We start from the raw sequence: 20,504 nt of genomic DNA, 5'->3' as shown, positions 1-20,504 counted from the left end.
CCTCTGTGGTGCAGACTGACAGGAGGAGAGGCTGTGCAGCCCTCATACAGACACACACACACTGTTCTCCACTGCTTTTCCCTCTGTGGTGCAGACTGACAGCAGGAGAGGCTGTGCAGCCTTCATACACACACACACACTGTTCTCCACTGCTTTTCCCTCTGTGGTGCAGACTGACAGGAGGAGAGGCTGTGCAGCCCTCATACAGACACACACTGTTCTCCACTGCTTTTCCCTCTGTGGTGCAGACTGACAGGAGGAGAGTCTGTGCAGCCCTCATACACACACACACTGTTCTCCACTGCTTTTCCCTCTGTGGTGCAGACTGACAGGAGGAGAGGCTGTGCAGCCCTCATACAGACACACACTGTTCTCCACTGCTTTTCCCTCTGTGGTGCAGACTGACAGGAGGAGAGGCTGTGCATCCTGCAGTGCCTTTTAAAAGCACGGTGTGCCCTTTAGCCAGAAACATGCTTCAGCGTCGCCTCCAGCGAGATATACATACTTTTTTTTTGGTATCCCATTTTCTCCCCAATTGTACTTTGCTAATTATTTACTTAGCTAATTATTGTGAAAGTGTCTTTATTGACAGATGAAAAGGCTGTTATTTACCCTTTGTCACCACCTGGTGAGTAAATATATGTGTAACTAAAACCATTAAAATTGACAACCGGTCCGCAACTTTTTTTTTTCCATGTATCTACCGTCCTTGGCGCAAAAAAGATTGGGAAACCCCTGTGTTACATAACTGGACAGTCATGTAATTCAGGTTACAGCTCAAAAATGTTTTAGTATCACTAACCAAATCGATATTGAAATCAAATCGGAATCGAATCGGGATTAATCGATTCGGAACCTTGTGAATCGGAATCGATTCTTGAAATTTGAACCAATACCCAGCCCTACTCTGCTCCGTGTCCTGCTTCCTTCCGTAGATACAGGACCTACTCACCTCACTCTGCTGTGCAGAGACAATAATATGGACATGTCGATAACCCTGTCTGAAGTGTGTGTGAAGTAGCCTACATAACGTTAGCTAGTCTGAATGATTCTTCCTAGTCAAAGCCTTCCGACCATAGAATAGATGGCAACAGGGAATGAAAGACGAAATATCCACTTTTGCACATGATAAAGCTGGAAAAGTTTCCTTTGTGGCTGTGTATTCTTATTCACTTGACACATGCCATTTTTACACAAGTTCTTCTTTCTGTAGTAGACTAACGTTGACCCATGTGTCAAGTTGGCAAAGATAAATAAATACCACCACTTCCTGTAATCCTGTTATAACTTTCAAAATAAAATATTTGAAGCATTTTCTGATGTTTGAAGTGAATGTTTTGTTCAATTTTTTTCTTTACTTGGAGCACACAATGAGCTTAAAAGCACTTTACAAACGAAACATTTATATAGAATGTTTTGTACAGTCATCTACTGTATTTCTGACTTGAAGCACTTGTTAAAAATAGTGCATTGTTGTGTAAATTGATTGTTAGATCTTATTAAATTGTGGACATTTATTCATCCTCACATATTAGACACTATTTCTGATGGTAAAATGAGCGGAAAAAGCAAAACACAGAATTCAGAAAAATTAAAACGGAATTTGGGACAAAATCAAATGGAATTTGGAAAAAAATCAACCTGATTTCATATGGCTCTACCCCTCTCCTCTGCCCCCCTGTCTCCCCTGTGAGCAGCAAAGACCAGGCAGAGCTGGACCCTGCAGACATGGAGGACGTGGAGGAGGTGGAAGAGGAGGAGACGGGAGAAGACGTCAACAGCAAAGGTAGGTAGGCCACCGGTCAAGACTTGCTGTAGTTTAACTCTTTGCTTCTCCCCAGGGCTCCTGAGGGGGTTTCAGGGGCTCCCCAGGAAAAAAGGGAATACTTTCTTTCATATACTATAACATCTAAAAGCAAAAATCTTCTCCTGAGGACATCGTGGGGCAAAGTCTAAACCACTGGTTTAACTGATTGGGAAGTATTGTGCCGAGGAAATCTATTAAGTGTGGTCTGATTCTATTTCTAAAATGAAATGGTATATACATGGACACATTTGGACTAGGGCTGCACAATTAATCGTATTTTCATCGTCATCGCATTCGCAATATGAACATGCGCAATAAACACATCGCAAAGACTGCCTGAAACGCAATGAATAACAAAGGTGGTTTTATTTACATGCGTCATGCATTCCCACTCAGCATCTGATCATTTTGTCTTGTGTTGTAAATCCAGCGTACACCTTTCCCTTACAACAGTGCGCTCCGCCCCTCTGCCAAAGCCCAAACACGCTGTGTGTAGTTTCAGCTAGAGTCAGTGTGTATTTCATTTCTTTATTCAGTGGGTATAGGCTATGTTTGGGGTCTATGTTGGCATCATTAAAGCAGAAAGACATAGGAACTGTATAGCTAATATGCATACTTTAATATTTGTTTATTTATCGCAAGTTGTATCGTCATCGCAAGTTGTATCGTCATCGCTATATTGAACAATGTTATCGCACATCGCAGATCTGCTCATATCATGCAGGCCTGATTTGGACAGAAAACAACCCTAGAGAAAATGTGCTTTTTCCATCCTTCAAAGACCGCTTTCACTAAAACCGTTGTTGGAGAGCAAATGTCAAATCATTCAAGTGTTGCAATAGAAATGTCATGGCGGGAGCAGAGTAGAAGTCTGGGCTCTGTGCCTCTGCTTGGTCTTTACATTGACATTAACTTGGCATTTTTATTTAATTTTTTGCCTGGCAAGATTTTGAATCGTACAGCAGTTGAGAGCTGGAAGGTGATTTTCATTTTGGGATCTGGATGCTGTTTATGCGTCCTTTGATGTTGGATAAATGATTCAGATCGTTTCTCATATATTCGCCTGCATCCAGCAGCACATTGTGGATAGAATTAGATTACCGTAAATTCCGGACTATAAGCCGCGGCTTTTTTCCCGTTTTTTGGCCCCTGCGGCTTATATAACGGTGCGTCTTATCTATGGATTTTTTCAGAAAAAAAAAAAAAAAAAAAAAAAAATCTCTCTTTTTTAGCACTCTTTCTAACTATAAATCCACTTCTGTTTTAATTTCCTCTCTTGCCCTCTTTTCACCACACCGCGGACACTGTGTGCACTGTAAAAATAAACAACGGTGGTGTTGTGTTATGTTGTTTTGTTGAAATGTTGTAATACGGTAAATGGGAGCTTCCTCAAACAGCCATCTCTTCCCGACAATCCCCTCTGTGCGTGACCACTTACATATGGTAATTACGGTAAGCAAACGGCCACTCGGGCAACAACTCCCTCCCCCGACTACCAGGAGAAAATCACAAACTTCGGCGAATTCACACAAAGGAAGATCAAGGAATATTCACAACAAGACGAGCAGTAGAAGCAACACTCTCACTTACCATGGGGAAGGTACGCAGAAATTCACACGAGGCAGCTTTCAAGTTGAAAGCAGTCAATCTCGCATTAAAAGAGAGCAGCCGCCGATCAAACAGAGCAGCCGCGCGTAACCTGGGCAAAAGGGACTGTCCGTCCGGGGGAGAACTACTGAACAACTCCCTCCCGACTATCAGGAGAAAATCACAAACTTCGGCGAATTCACACAAAGGAAGATCACGGAATATTATAGGAGTGTGAAAACATCCACAATTACCAACGGGTTCCAAAACGCTGGACTGCTGCGGGATGAAGAGGATGACGCCACGGGGACTGCCCCCTAGTCCGATACCTCACGAGTCCGATACCTCACGAGTCCGACACCTCATGGTTTTGGGTTAGGGTCTGGGGGAGGTTAGGTTTAGGCGTGGGGGTGGGAGAGGTTAGGTTTTGGGTTAGGGTCTGGGGGATGTTAGGTTTAGGCGTGGGGGTGGGAGAGGTTAGGTTTTGGGTTAGGGTCTGGGGGAAGTTAGCCTCTTTTTTCGGACTCGTGAGGTGTCGGACTCGTGAGGTATCGGACTCGTGCCATGGCACCTGAAGGAGAGAGGAGAGTGGTTGACGAAGCCACCCTGAACCTGTTCGTTTCCGACACTGAAGATGAGGACTTTGGTGGTTTCAGTACGCAGGAAGAAGAGGAAGACGAGGATTAGTGACTTGACTTCTCTGGTTACAGGTTTGCTGCACATATACGGTAGCCTATTGTTGTGTGATTTTGTCTGGGGATTAGTGACCTGACTTTTGTTTTGTTTTGTTGAAATGTTAATAAATGGGAGCTTCCCCAAACAGCGATCTCTTTCCCGACATTCCTCTCTGTGCACGAACCCTTTCATATGGTAATTAAACATCAAAACACCCGCGGCTTATAGTCCGGTGCGGCTTATAGAAGAAAAAAATAGTCAATTTTGGTCCCGCGGCTTATACACCGGTGCGTCTTATAGTCCGGAATTTACGGTAGTCTATTTATAGCATGTCTGAATAGTCAAAAACACTCATTGCGCCTATGACAGATCTGTCAGTGCCACCGCACTCATCTGTCAGTGCCACCGCACTCTGTGGGAGAGGGGGTGACTTTGGCACTCTTCATGTCAATGGGCAGCCAGACCTACATTAGCCGTTAGCATTAGCGTAGCATTTCTACTACATTTGAGTGCTGCACGATTTGGGGGAAAGGTGCGATGAGCGATTATGGGTGGACAATATTGCGATTTGCGATTGCGATATAATAAACAAATGGTATCTAGGGATGTGCCGGCATGAGTTTTTGACTGTATGATAACCTTGGACAAAAATACCACGGTTTCACGTATCACAGACTAAAATACATGGAATACATTACAACTTAAAATATATTAAAACTAAATAAATAAAACAATTTGAAATAAAATTATCTTTACAAAAAAAATATAACATTTTGAGACATTTGCCTGTCCCAAACATGTAAAAAAGAAAACGGAAAAATAGAAACTGCACTGTGTTACAGCACATAGAAGATGGCTCCGTTACTAGTTACATGTCTGTCCAATAATAGTTATACACCCCGTTTATTTATTTTGTAGCGACAGATGGCCTTAAACGCCACACTCACGTGACGCTTCTTGAGAGAGAGGTAACGTACATCTGCAGACTTTATCGAGGGACCATGAAGGCGTCATGTGACAGGCTAGTTAAAAGTCTGGATGTGCTGCTGATGGCAGCTGCGACACGTGTTTTGCTGCTGTCAACCTGGTTAATCTCGCTATGTTCTTCATCACAGCGGGTCATTACCCACTGTGCACTTAATCGTGCACTAGTTCTGTATAAGCACCTGCAGCTCTCTCCTTATTTTACTGACGTTCTCACTAATCACACGGCTGTTTACATGCGTTTCTGAACGGCTAGCTAGTTATTAGCATAGCTCGCTGTTAGAGATCATGGACATTCTCTCTCTCCCTCTCAGTAAGATAATATGTAACCTTGCTGCGCATAACATTACTTATTTGCGGGAGTGCATGGGAGAAGTCTCCCGCTAGTGTTGATGCCCAGTGTGATGGCAGAGAAACGTGTGTTTGCTGCGTCGCGTGTAACGTTTAGAGGCACACACACACTCAAAACGCACACACTGCTGTCACCAGGAGCCGAGTGCACCAGCTGGGCGTACGCCTAGGTGTAACGCCACGTCCGACGTAGAACTCAAAGTTACGACTAACTTAATTTTATGGCTAGTGCACCATGTAGTCTTAAGCCCTGTATGCGCTGTGCCTGGGTGTAACTTTTACGTCTGGTATGGAGCAGGCGTAAAAGTTACACCCAAGGCGAACTCACTGACAGCTGTCTCATCTTGATCTGCGCTGTCGGGACTGACAGCTCTGTGCTGTCAGTGCCGTTCAGTCCTGTGATGCGGGGGAATCTTCTCCAAAAATATCGATCGATATCTGCTGTAAATGGACGTTTTGGGCGCAGGACCTCCGCTCGTCGGCGGGTTTTTAAAAGCTGATGCGTCGGAAGATCTTTCCATTTCTTCCTGACTTGGTCAACTGCCCGCAGTCCGCCATCGCATCCATTATTGCACTTGTGATCAAATTCCATGCATCTTGTTTCTGTTTGTTAGTGTTGGCGCTGTTAAATTTAGCTGTGGGAACGTTTCTTTGCTTTGAATACAACTCTATGAGTTGGAGCTGTCTGTCAGCTGTCTCGAGCTCGTCCGAGAGAAGTGTGTTGCTTGGCAACAACCACGTATTCACGTGGACGCGCACGTCCGCAGCCTAAAGACCAGGCGCAGCTACGACCATTGTAAGTCAGGCTTGGTGCACTCGGTGTAAATTCAAATCACAATGTAGATTAGCTCTGAACACTGCTGACACTGTCACCTGTAGTTTAGTCTCTTAAAACAGACTGTATCATCTACATCCGGCGAATGCAGCTATACAGTCTGTACGTTACACCCCCAGAACATGCACAAGGAAGTTGGGAAAAAAACCTTCAGACTGGAAGGAAGTTCTACGGAATCCGACCAATCACGACACGCGAATGCGGCATATTGGATTCTGATTGGACTAATGAGCGGAAGACCCGCCTTTCTGCCGGCATATTGGATTCTGATTGGACTAATGAGCGGAAGACCCGCCTTTCTGCTTCCCATTCCGGTATGGCGGAAGCATTTGAAAATTGCGGAAGCCAACTCGTCTGTTCTAAGAGACTACCTGTAGTTTAGCTCTGTGAACACTGCTGGCACTGTCACCTGTAGTTTAGCTCTGTGAACACTGCTGGCACTGTCACCTGTAGTTTAGCTCTGTGAACACTGCTGGCACTGTCACCTGGGGCCGGTTGCACCAACTGGTCTTAAGCTAAGTTGGTCGTAACTTTACGACCTAACAGCTACGCCGGTTGCACCAAGACGGCTTAAGCCTTCTTTTCACTACGACCAGGCGTAACTCCTACGCCTGGTCAGGAGGAGGCGTAGAGCCTGCCTGTAACAGAGATCTCCGCGGAGACCTTTTTGACCGTCATTGTCGTAACACCGCCAGTTCGCCGTCTTTGAAAGCACGACGTTAGATTATAACTAACAAGTTGTGTGGCTTAGCCTTCCAAAATGTTGCCGTTAATCTTTTAGAATGTAATACATAGAATTGGGAACGTTACATTCAATTTCATTCAGACTGTCTTTCTGGCTCAATCGCCATCTTTCCCCCGGAGCGAGGGAGGGAGAGAGGAGGGAGGGTGTTTTACAGTAGTGGCTGAGAGAGCGTAGTGGCACAGTGACGCTCCAAGCAGGTCGCGAGGCACATTTTTTGCAACATCATCCAATCAGGGTGCATTCCCTGGCAATTCACATGGACGCGCATTGCTACGACCAGCATAGTTAAGACCAGACGTAAGCCGTGTTGGTGCAACAGGCGTAAATCCACGGTCTTAACTAAGACCGACGTAGGAGTTACGACCAGGCATAGTTAAGACCAGTTGGTGCAACCGGCCCCTGTAGTTTAGCTCTGTGAACACTGCTGACACTGTGACCTGTAGTTTAGCTCTGTGAACACTGCTGACACTGTCACCTGTAGTTTAGCTCTGTGAACACTGCTGACACTGTCACCTGTAGTTTAGCTCTGTGAACACTGCTACCTGTAGTTTAGCTCTGTGAACACTGCTGACACTGTCACCTGTAGTTTAGCTCTGTGAACACTGCTGACACTGTCACCTGTAGTTTAGCTCTGAACACTGCTGACACTGTCACCTGTAGTTTAGCTCTGAACACTGCTGACACTGTCACCTGTAGTTTAGCTCTGAACACTGCTGACACTGTCACCTGTAGTTTAGCTCTATGAACACTGCTGACACTGTCACCTGTAGTTTAGCTCTGTGAACACTGCTGACACTGTCACCTGTAGTTTAGCTCTGTGAACACTGCTGACACTGTCACCTGTAGTTTAGCTCTGTGAACACTGCTGACACTGTCACCTGTAGTTTAGCTCTGTGAACACTGCTGACACTGTCACCTGTAGTTTAGCTCTGTGAACACTGCTGACACTGTCACCTGTAGTTTAGCTCTGTGAACACTGCTGACACTGTCACCTGTAGTTTAGCTCTGTGAACACTGCTGACACTGTCACCTGTAGTTTAGCTCTGTGAACACTGCTGACACTGTTACCTGTAGTTTAGCTCTCTGAACACTGCTGACACTGTGACCTGTAGTTTAGCTCTGTGAACACTGCTGACACTGTGACCTGTAGTTTAGCTCTGTGAACACTGCTGACACTGCCACCTGTAGTTTAGCTCTGTGAACACTGCTGACACTGTGACCTGTAGTTTAGCTCTGTGAACACTGCTGACACTGTCACCTGTAGTTTAGCTCTGTGAACACTGCTGACACTGTGACCTGTAGTTTAGCTCTGTGAACACTGCTGACACTGTGACCTGTAGTTTAGCTCTGTGAACACTGCTGACACTGTCACCTGTAGTTTAGCTCTGTGAACACTGCTGACACTGCCACCTGTAGTTTAGCTCTGTGAACACTGCTGACACTGTCACCTGTAGTTTAGCTCTGTGAACACTGCTGACACTGTCACCTGTAGTTTAGCTCTGTGAACACTGCTGACACTGTCACCTGTAGTTTAGCTCTGTGAACACTGCTGACACTGTCACCTGTAGTTTAGCTCTGTGAACACTGCTGACACTGTCACCTGTAGTTTAGCTCTGTGAACACTGCTGACACTGCCACCTGTAGTTTAGCTCTGTGAACACTGCTGGCACTGTCACCTGTAGTTTAGCTCTGAACACTGCTGACACTGTCACCTGTAGTTTAGCTCTGTGAACACTGCTGGCACTGTCACCTGTAGTTTAGCTCTGAACACTGCCGACACTGTCACCTGTAGTTTAGCTCTGTGAACACTGCTGACACTGCCACCTGTAGTTTAGCTCTGTGAACACTGCTGACACTGTGACCTGTAGTTTAGCTCTGTGAACACTGCTGACACTGTCACCTGTAGTTTAGCTCTCTGAACACTGCTGGCACTCAACTGTAGTTTAGCTCTGTGAACACTGCTGACACTGTCACCTGTAGTTTAGCTCTCTGAACACTGCTGACACTGTCACCTGTAGTTTAGCTCTGTGAACACTGCTGACACTGTCACCTGTAGTTTAGCTCTCTGAACACTGCTGGCACTGTCACCTGTAGTTTAGCTCTGTGAACACTGCTGACACTGTCACCTGTAGTTTAGCTCTCTGAACACTGCTGACACTGTCACCTGTAGTTTAGCTCTGAACACTGCTGACACTGTCACCTGTAGTTTAGCTCTGAACACTGCTGGCACTGTCACCTGTAGTTTAGCTCTGTGAACACTGCTGACACTGTCACCTGTAGTTTAGCTCTCTGAACACTGCTGACACTGTCACCTGTAGTTTAGCTCTGAACACTGCTGACACTGTCACCTGTAGTTTAGCTCTGAACACTGCTGACACTGTCACCTGTAGTTTAGCTCTGTGAACACTGCTGACACTGTCACCTGTAGTTTAGCTCTGTGAACACTGCTGGCACTGTCACCTGTAGTTTAGCTCTGAACACTGCTGACACTGTCACCTGTAGTTTAGCTCTGTGAACACTGCTGACACTGTCACCTGTAGTTTAGCTCTGAACACTGCTGACACTGTCACCTGTAGTTTAGCTCTGTGAACACTGCTGACACTGTCACCTGTAGATTAGCTCTGAACACTGCTGACACTGTCACCTGTAGTTTAGCTCTGTGAACACTGCTGACACTGTCACCTGTAGTTTAGCTCTGAACACTGCTGGCACTGTGAGAGATGCAGACTCTTGGACAGTTGAGCTCTGCTGGCTGGAAGCAGATTACAAGCAAAAAGCCCAGAAAGTCCAGCGCGGAACGCCACTTCCAATCCCCTTTAAAGGGCATGGTGCAGGTTGGAGACCACATTGCATTAATATGTGGAAGGGGATTTGGGGGAAAACAACTTTTTTTCATTTTTGAATATTAAAGGACGGTTTTACCCATAATCAACCCACTTTGTATCATTAATAATCTTTGTAATATAAACACATGTGCAGTGTTTACCTTCTCTCTGTGTTTTCCTCACAGAGATCTCCCATTTCCTCCTGGCAAAGTGCTCCGTTGTGACGCGTTTTACGTCACAATGCGTCACAACGGAGCTGTGGAAGTTCTGCTCGAGATGCGGAATCTGCTCTGAGGGCGACGGTCACTGTTGTTTATTTAAAATGTTTAAGTATGCGCACATCCACAGAGAATCACATTGAGAGCCGTAACCACTTGCAGCTGGCGGGGGCAGGGTTTCTGCATGCAGAGAAAGATCTGTGAGGAAAACGGAGAGAGAAAGTAAACACTGCCCATGGGCTTATAATTACCGAGATTATAATGATATACAACGTGGGTTGATTATCGGTAAAGCCATCCTAAAATGACTTGAACCTGGGTAGTCTCTGTAATATTCTGTGTATGTAAATACTCCCGCTGGTGAAATTCATAATGACTCAGAGTATAAACGAATTCATAATTGATGTGAGTCACACTAATCTGTAGAACGCTGCACAGCACAGTTTGATAGCACATTGCAATCACACTATTGACTCATGGAAAATCCAAATCAAAAGAGGCTCCCGTTTTTAACGCAGGGTGAAAAAGGTTTGACATCTTTGAACAAGGTGTTCTTGGAACAAAGCTTTCATTTAATTCAGCCTCAGAACCTCCCGCTCAATTCTCAGGAGAATCTTTTTCTTTTTCTTTTCTATGCTTCTGAAATGTTTTATATGAATGTTGTGTAACTGCTTTTGCCTGTTTTATTGCATGTTTGTGCCTTGGTGTTTGTCTGTTTTAATGTTGTAACTTTATCTCTTTTATGCTGCTATCTTGGCCAGGCTTCCCTTGAAAAAGAGGTCTTTGTATCTCAATGGGACCGACCTGGTTAAATAAAGGTTAAATTAATTAAATAAAAATGTACAATATGATTCATATCAACTGTTTCCTTCCCAGTAGGGATACACGACTTGTTGTTGTTGTTAGTGATTTTCTTTTTATATCGGTCCAATGATTAAAATGGCAGCAATGTTAATATCTGCCAAAATGTTCATATTGAGAGGAAACAATGCGGTAAAAAAATATATTTATGGACTTTTCCAAATGCTTTGGAAACGAAGAAAGACGTTAATTCAGTGTTGACGTGTTTTTCCGTATGTACAAAATGTGACCATCACAGAAATGTGTTTATCATAGAAAAGTACTTTTATGCAGGTCATGTCGGCATCAGTTTATATCTGTAATCGGCCATGACAGCAATGTTCTTATCGGTATCGGCCAACCTTTTCATATCTGTGCATCCCTACCTCCAGCAGAGTCTGAGTAATTGGCCGGTCATGCTGTACTCTTGACGTGTGTGTGTGTGTCTCCTCAGCTCGTCAGCTGACGGTGCAGATGATGCAGAACCCACAGATCCTGGCTGCTCTGCAGGATAGGCTGGATGGGCTGGTGGGCTCGCCGTCAGGCTACATGGAGAGGTGAGACGTCTGCAGCTCACTTTGTGTCAGGCTACATGGAGAGGTGATACGGAAGGGTATCTATCTTCTCATCTTACTATCGGAAATATGGCAAATCGGCGAATCTCCCGAAATGTTGGAACGTTTAAGATTTGAGAACTATGGTCCGTGATGGTAGTGATTTTCAAGACCCCTGCTCTGCTACTAGCTTGTTAGCTAATCTAAAGCTGTTGGACATTTTGCCCACGTTAAGCCCACACGCCCGACATACAGCCAATCACAATGCGTGCCCGAGCCCATCTGGTAGGCGAGCCCAGATTGCACCGACACAGGCCGAGCTGGACAGCTGGTTGTCCAGAATCACCCCAAGGTTCTTAGCTGTTTGAGAGGGTAACACAGTTGTGTTAATGGAGATGGAGAAGTCAGTGAGAGGGCAGTCTTTCCCTGGGGGGGAAGAGTAGCTCTGTCTTACCAAGAGTGAGCTTGAGGTGGTGGGCAGACATCCAGGCACCAATGTCTTTGAGGCATGCAGACGCGTGCCTCGATTTGGGTGTTTGAGGGGGGAAGGAGAGGCAGCAAAACCATCAGCAAGTGGCTCTTAGATCAACCTGTCAAGCATCTTGCAGTCCTGAAAGTCTGAGGCTCAACAGTCGCAACGTCTTAAGCACTGGAACCCAAGACATGGCGCAGGCGTTTGAATTGACCATACTGCAGAGAAACCTAACCTCTGTGCAGCTCCCAGGGCCTGGAGACTGAAGCTGACATCAGCTACATGCAGCTAAATGTTGTCTGACTAGGGAATTTGTCTGTTCCAAGGGTCATGTTGAAACTTAAGCAGCCAAAGTATATCCTTGGAACCGCAAAGTGCCGTGTCCAGTAGATAAAGAAGCTAGGTTTCCTGTCAGATAACCAAAATGGATCAAGATTTTTTTATTTTTAGTCTAGATTTTGTATTGTACATGCAAGTGATTTTAAAAACAGCAAAAATACAAACTGCAGGTGAGACAGGAACTGGAGATGCTTATAAAAACATTTCACATTTCAAAAAAATAAACAATATGGTTTCAGTCCCTTCAGGGCTTGAACCCCTAAAAATAAGACTATTCTCACATCACGATATCGATAGAATATCAATATATTGACCAGCCCTACTTTGAATCCCAAGACGCACAATTAGCATTATAATTATGGTGCAATTATTTATACTAGATATTTGATCATCAGTTTTATTTGCAACTAAATATTACTCGACAATTTATAGGACAAAATAATTTTACTGCATTTCTGCCATCTTTAACTCATTGAGTGCCAGCCACTTTTGGAGGACGGACCAACGGTGCCAGAGTTTTCAGAGCGTTTTCAGTGATTTCTCGAGGCCCACAGAATATTGTGTGATATTACTATGTAAACACCGAACACGCAAAAAGAACAAGGAGACTCTATTGTATCATCAGCAAAAAAAAGTTTATTGATACCATTTTCCGTTCTTTAGTTATGAGCCGGAGAAGATAGGTTGTTTTCAGCGTTTTCAGGCATTTCAAATTATAAGCTGAGATATTCAGCCTTTTGTGAAATGCAGCATTTCAAGCACATTCACTGACTCTAGATAATATTTTCTGATGTAGTGATGTGGTGTAGTTGTGTCCTGCCCTGCGTGCCCCACCCCCCCTCCCCCCCCTCAGCTGAAAACTCCTCCCCACACTAGTAACACACAGCCTCGCACCAAGCGTCTATTTTCGGAATGCTTTTGGTGCGCCGCCTCCCAGGCAGCGCAACATGGAGAAGCCACACGCGGACTGCAGTGAAAGGTTTGGCTTTTCAGTGTCGCGCTGCTGCTTTTCTAGCGGCTAATCATGTGGAGAAACTATGCTGACAGACAGACAGAGGCAGAAGGACTCAGTTGTGTGCGCGGATTGACTGTGTTCGCACGCACCGTCAGTTGCAGCCAGAACAATCTACATGGCTCTGGACTGCAGCATGAGCGGGTTCTCTTTGATCAAGGCTATTTCAGGCTGTGTATTCCTGACATTTCTGTAATCTGGAGAGCACTGTCGCCACCTAAGGGTTCTGTAAAATAGGTTATAGACCTCCAATAGCTACTATAGTTGTACAGGAGCTGCGGAAGGCTTTGATCGACGTCCCACCGTCAAAAAACGCATTGGACGTCGAAGGACGTCCGTGGCACTCTACGTCACTATTTAATTGGACGTCGAAGGACGTCCATGGCACTCAATGAGTTAAGATCAAGATCTTGATTCTTCATTATAACAGTGGATTGTCTGAGATTATCAATCTCAAATGATTTTTTTTTGCCAGCATGCCAGTATTTTACAATTAAGGCTGTAGTAGACGCCAAATGGCAGCAAGAGTGTTAAATATCCAGATGTTAACTAATGGTGAAAATGTAAAGATATGAGTATACAGTACTCATACTTCAGGCTAGTAAAGATAATGGTGAAAATGTAAAGATATGAGTATACAGTACTCATACTTCAGGCTAGTAAAGCTAATGGTGAAAATGTAAAGATATGAGTATACAGTACTCATACTTCAGGCTAGTAAAGCTAATGGTGAAAATGTAAAGATATGAGTATACAGTACTCATACTTCAGGCTAGTAAAGCTAATGGTGAAAATGTAAAGATATGAGTATTCAGTACTCATACTTCAGGCTAGTAAAGCTAATGGTGAAAATGTAAAGATATGAGTATTCAGTACTCATACTTCAGGCTAGTAAAGCTAATAGTGAAAATGTAAAGATGAGTATTTAGTACTCATACTTCAGGCTAGTAAAGCTAATGGTGAAAATGTAAAGATATGACTATACAGTACTCATACTTCAGGCTAGTAAAGCTAATTGTGAAAATGTAAAGATATGAGTATACAGTACTCATACTTCAGGCAAGTAAAGCTAATTGTGAAAATGTAAAGATGAGTATACAGTACTCATACTTCAGGCTAGTAAAGCTAATTGTGAAAATATAAAGATGAGTATACAGTACTCCTACTTCAGGCTAGTAAAGCTAATGGTGAAAATGTAAAGATATGAGTATACAGTACTCATACTTCAGGCTAGTAAAGCTAATTGTGAAAATGTAAAGATGAGTATACAGTACTCATACTTCAGGCTAGTAAAGATAATGGTGAAAATGTAAAGATGAGTATACAGTACTCATACTTCAGGCTAGTAAAGATAATGGTGAAAATGTAAAGATGTGAGTATACAGTACTCATACTTGAGGCTAGTAAAGCTAATGGTGAAAATGTAAAGATGAGTATTCAGTACTCATACTTCAGGCTAGTAAAGCTAATGGTGAAAATGTAAAGATGAGTATACAGTACTCATACTTCAGGCTAGTAAAGCTAATTGTGAAAATGTAAAGATATGAGTACTCATACTTCAGGCTAGTAAAGCTAATGGTGAAAATGTAAAGATGAGTATACAGTACTCATACTTCAGGCTAGTAAAGCTAATGGTGAAAATGTAAAGATATGACTATACAGTACTCATACTTCAGGCTAGTAAAGCTAATTGTGAAAATGTAAAGATATGAGTATACAGTACTCATACTTCAGGCTAGTAAAGCTAATTGTGAAAATGTAAAGATATGAGTACCGTAAATTCCGGACTATAAGCCGCGGCTTTTTTCCCGTTTTTTGGCCCCTGCGGCTTATATAACGGTGCGTCTTATCTATGGATTTTTTCAGAAAAAAAAAAAAAAAAAAAAAAAAATCTCTCTTTTTTAGCACTCTTTCTAACTATAAATCCACTTCTGTTTTAATTTCCTCTCTTGCCCTCTTTTCACCACACCGCGGACACTGTGTGCACTGTAAAAATAAACAACGGTGGTGTTGTGTTATGTTGTTTTGTTGAAATGTTGTAATACGGTAAATGGGAGCTTCCTCAAACAGCCATCTCTTCCCGACAATCCCCTCTGTGCGTGACCACTTACATATGGTAATTACGGTAAGCAAACGGCCACTCGGGCAACAACTCCCTCCCCCGACTACCAGGAGAAAATCACAAACTTCGGCGAATTCACACAAAGGAAGATCAAGGAATATTCACAACAAGACGAGCAGTAGAAGCAACACTCTCACTTACCATGGGGAAGGTACGCAGAAATTCACACGAGGCAGCTTTCAAGTTGAAAGCAGTCAATCTCGCATTAAAAGAGAGCAGCCGCCGATCAAACAGAGCAGCCGCGCGTAACCTGGGCAAAAGGGACTGTCCGTCCGGGGGAGAACTACTGAACAACTCCCTCCCGACTATCAGGAGAAAATCACAAACTTCGGCGAATTCACACAAAGGAAGATCACGGAATATTATAGGAGTGTGAAAACATCCACAATTACCAACGGGTTCCAAAACGCTGGACTGCTGCGGGATGAAGAGGATGACGCCACGGGGACTGCCCCCTAGTCCGATACCTCACGAGTCCGATACCTCACGAGTCCGACACCTCATGGTTTTGGGTTAGGGTCTGGGGGAGGTTAGGTTTAGGCGTGGGGGTGGGAGAGGTTAGGTTTTGGGTTAGGGTCTGGGGGATGTTAGGTTTAGGCGTGGGGGTGGGAGAGGTTAGGTTTTGGGTTAGGGTCTGGGGGAAGTTAGCCTCTTTTTTCGGACTCGTGAGGTGTCGGACTCGTGAGGTATCGGACTCGTGCCATGGCACCTGAAGGAGAGAGGAGAGTGGTTGACGAAGCCACCCTGAACCTGTTCGTTTCCGACACTGAAGATGAGGACTTTGGTGGTTTCAGTACGCAGGAAGAAGAGGAAGACGAGGATTAGTGACTTGACTTCTCTGGTTACAGGTTTGCTGCACATATACGGTAGCCTATTGTTGTGTGATTTTGTCTGGGGATTAGTGACCTGACTTTTGTTTTGTTTTGTTGAAATGTTAATAAATGGGAGCTTCCCCAAACAGCGATCTCTTTCCCGACATTCCTCTCTGTGCACGAACCCTTTCATATGGTAATTAAACATCAAAACACCCGCGGCTTATAGTCCGGTGCGGCTTATAGAAGAAAAAAATAGTCAATTTTGGTCCCGCGGCTTATACACCGGTGCGTCTTATAGTCCGGAATTTACGGTACTCATACTTCAGGCTAGTAAAGCTAATGGTGAAAATGTAAAGATGAGTATACAGTACTCCTACTTCAGGCTAGTAGATGAGGCTACCAGCTCATGGACACATTCAGATCAGCAATCAGCCTTTACAGGATGTTTACTTGATGTGTTTCTGTCCATGCCTGTCATCCCACAGTTTACCAAAGGTGGTGAAGAGACGCGTCAACGCCCTGAAGAACCTCCAGGTGAAATGCGCTCACATCGAGGCCAAGTTCTACGAGGAAGTCCACGAGCTGGAGAGGAAGTACGCCGCCCTCTACCAGCCCCTCTTCGACAAAGTACGTTCTGCATACACCTTATTCTGCTTGACAACAAACAACATTGTTGATACTGATACAGTTTTGGTGGGTCAGATAAGAAACCACTTTTAAAATAGGATATTTTTTGATGCCACTTTGTTGTTCTACATTTTATGTTTGAATTATTTTCTGTATTTTGTATGTTTAAGTCTTCTAATAGAATGAGAAATGATTATAAACTCCATTGAAAGCCTGCTGAAAGAATCCCAACATTTTGAAGCTTTTTGATACTTGCAAGATCTTGAAATTGAGATTGATGCCACGCTCTACGTCCTGCTGTTGAAACTCCTGGCTGTCAGGTGAAAAGAAGCGGCTGGTGACTGCACATGTATCGGCGGAAGCATGCGTTAAGGGCTCATTATACTCGAGCAAGCTCCGTGGGGGGTGGAGCTCCACAAGTCTCCGGGAGTCACCGTGCAGACCTCGCGCTGGGGCAGATGCTATTATACTATCGGAAGTGATCAGCCAAGTGATCAGCATGTATTGTACAATGGTAATAGTGAGAACAGCCTGTGAAAAGTCGCAATGAAACGCTATTATGTGCAGTACTGAGTGTGCTTTCACTCTCAAACGACCGCACATCAGCACATGAAGGAATCACCAAACTTGTTTTTACTGAATAGCCGTTTTACTTCTCAGCCCTGATAGCCTACTCTGTGCTGCTTTTAAACTCTCTCAATCATGCTCTCAACACAACACATTTACTTGGTGAAATTACTAAAAATGAACAGTTGCCAATCAAAGTTTATAGCCTACCAGATGGGTCAAGAAATGTGGGGAAAACACAGCTCAGTGTTCAGGGCTCAGTGGCTTGAAAGTGGCCATGTTTGGAGAGAAGCCGTGCATTGGTCGCGCTGTGAGAAAAAAAATCAGGCACACGGTGAGCGCCCTACGGAGGTAGCAAATAACCACACCCAACAAATTAACGTAATTTGACGCGCCCGGCCCTCGCTCCACCCCCGCGCCCTTCACGGCATGGTGAGCATAAAGCAGCCTTTTGTCTACACAACACCCAGCACAGCGGGGGGAGTTTTCCAGAATCATTAGAGTTTGGACCCATCATGGAAAACGGTCCTGAACCTTTTCAAATGATCAAATCATTTAAGACCAAGCGTCTCATTTGAAATGATTACTCATTTACTCTGAGCAGTGCATTCACTGCATCTAGTGCGACTGGAATGGGCACTTTAATGATAAGAGAAAGTAGAGAACTTCCCCTTGTTGTCCTCTGTGCACCTGGACAAGAGAAACTTCCCCTCGTTGTCCTCTGTGCACCTGGACAACACAACCTGAGGCTGTCTGCCTTTGCGTTGTTCAATCCACAACATTGTGTTTGATGGATTCTCTCAGCATCTGTAGCCTTGATCAGGCCACCATGTTTATGCACAAATCTGTACTGCTGCTCTCCTCCTATCTGCTCTGCTCTCCTCCACCCTCCTCCTATCTGCTCTGCTCTCCTCCCTCCTATCTGCTCTGCTCTCCTCCACCCTCCTCCTATCTGCTCTGCTCTCCTCCCTCCTATCTGCTCTGCTCTCCTCCCTCCTATCTGCTCTCCTCCACCCTCCTATCTGCTCTGCTCTCCTCCACCCTCCTCCTATCTGCTCTGCTCTCCTCCCTCCTCCTATCTGCTCTGCTCTCCTCCACCCTCCTATCTGCTCTGCTCTCCTCCCTCCTATCTGCTCTGCTCTGCTCTCCTCCACCCTCCTATCTGCTCTGCTCTCCTCCACCCTCCTCCTATCTGCTCTGCTCTCCTCCACCCTCCTCCTATCTGCTCTGCTCTCCTCCACCCTCCTCCTCCTATCTGCTCTGCTCTCCTCTCCTCCACCCTCCTCCTATCTGCTCTGCTCTCCTCCACCCTCCTATCTGCTCTGCTCTCCTCCACCCTCCTATCTGCTCTGCTCTCCTCCACCTTCCTATCTGCTCTGCTCTCCACCCTCCTATCTGCTCTCCTCCACCCTCCTCCTCCTATCTGCTCTGCTCTCCTCCACCCTCCCCCTATCTGCTCTGCTCTCCTCCACCCGCCGAGCTGCTCTTTGAAGCTCACTCAGATTTAGCAGCAGCTCTCAGTACGAAAAGGAAGCTTAGGCGTTCAAGCCGTCCATTTTGGAGGCCCGATTATAAAATGGGATCGTTACGGTTCTCCTCTGTAAAGCACGGCCTTTCGTGGCCTACTCCTTATTTACTATATATATATATATATATATATATATATATATATATATATATATATATATATACCGTAATTTCCGCACTATAAGCCGCACCGGAGTATAAGCCGCAGCAGCAAAATTGCCTGTTTGTTACATACCGGTATATAAGCCGCACCGGACTATAAGCCGCAGGTGTTTTAATGTTTTTTTTTTTTTTTTTTTTTTGTGTTTTAATGTTTAATTACCATATGTAAGGGTTCGTGCACAGAGGGGATTGTCGGGAAAGAGATGGCTGTTTGAGGAAGCTCCCATTTATTAACATTTCAACAAAACAACATAACACCACCTGTGTTTCTTTTTTACAGTGCACACAGTGTCATACAGTGTCATACAGTGTGGTGAAAAGAGGGCAAGAGAGGAAATTAAAACAGAAGTGGATTTATAGTTAGAAAGAGTGCTAAAGAAGAGAGAATTCCGTTTTTTATTTTTATTTTTGCTGAAAAAATCCATAGATAAGCCGCACCGTTATATAAGCCGCAGGGGCCAAAAAACGGGGAAAAAGCCGCGGCTTATAGTCCGAAATTTACGGTATATATATGTGTGTTACTGTATATACATATATATATATATATATATATATATATATATATATATATATATATACACATACACACACACACACACACACACACACACACACACACACACACAAACAACACTCCCTGTAACACAAATGTAGGTTTATTTATTTTCACTTGAACTGAATGTCTCCATGGTCCTGTAGCACAATTCCCCATAGATGCGTGTTGGGCTCTGCAGATGTCAGTTTTATAAGATTTTACGATGGGGACCCCAACATGTGGTGTTAGATTTAGTGAGTTAGGTCATTGTATAGTTTAGAGGTCAGGAGGAGCCAATGAAGAGAATGGACCCTATGATAAAAATAGGCTGACGTTGACATTCTCACATGAAACCGTGGTCACACTTCATATTAGGACTGACCCCCAAAAATCGATGCTTCGAAGCTTCAGTCGTTGTCATGGTAATCAACGCTCAAATCAGCAATCAACGCTTTGTTGTTGTTGTCCCCCCCTTCCTCCTCTCTCCATAATGATGCACAGCCAGATAACGTGAGGTGTAGCTTGGTGAGACAGTCTCTAGTTTCCTGGCTGGGCGGGGTCCTTCAGGCTAACACTGTTTTTAACACGGGGAACTCACACCGGCACGCGCCCTGAGCACAAACAAACGCACCCAACAGCCAGTAGCCACACAGACGTGAGCTGTGGTCTGCAGAGCTGTTGTAAACATGAAACTTCTACACTTCTTTCCAACCCAGTGTGAGTAACGTCACAAGTGTTCAAGTGAATTCAAGTCGTTTAATTTGTTTATAATGTTATGAATTAGCAGCACTCACAGATACTAACGTGAAACGTTAATGTTGGCTCTGTCTATCACATGAATTTGTTATTACCGACTAGTAGTGAAAGTGAAGTTAGCTCCATCTATCACATAAGGTTAAGTTATG

The 20,504-nt window shown here is 44.5% G+C and overlaps 1 protein-coding gene across 7 annotated transcripts in view; it reads left to right on the top strand.

Annotated features, from left to right (window-relative positions):
• nap1l1 (nucleosome assembly protein 1-like 1) overlaps nt 1-20,504 on the top strand; it is a 55,893-nt gene that overhangs the window by 16,540 nt on the left and 18,849 nt on the right. For all 7 annotated transcript variants that reach the window (XM_083659462.1, XM_083659457.1, XM_083659463.1 and 4 more), the window contains exons 3-5: nt 1,698-1,786; nt 11,322-11,424; nt 16,667-16,808. In XM_083659462.1, the coding sequence (XP_083515588.1) occupies nt 1,698-1,786; nt 11,322-11,424; nt 16,667-16,808 (334 nt within the window). The remainder of the gene's footprint in view (nt 1-1,697; nt 1,787-11,321; nt 11,425-16,666; nt 16,809-20,504) is intronic.

This window comes from Poromitra crassiceps (assembly GCF_964638095.1).
Source record: "Poromitra crassiceps genome assembly, chromosome: 2".
NCBI lineage: Eukaryota > Metazoa > Chordata > Actinopteri > Beryciformes > Melamphaidae > Poromitra > Poromitra crassiceps.
This window is presented reverse-complemented; position numbering and strand designations above follow the sequence as displayed.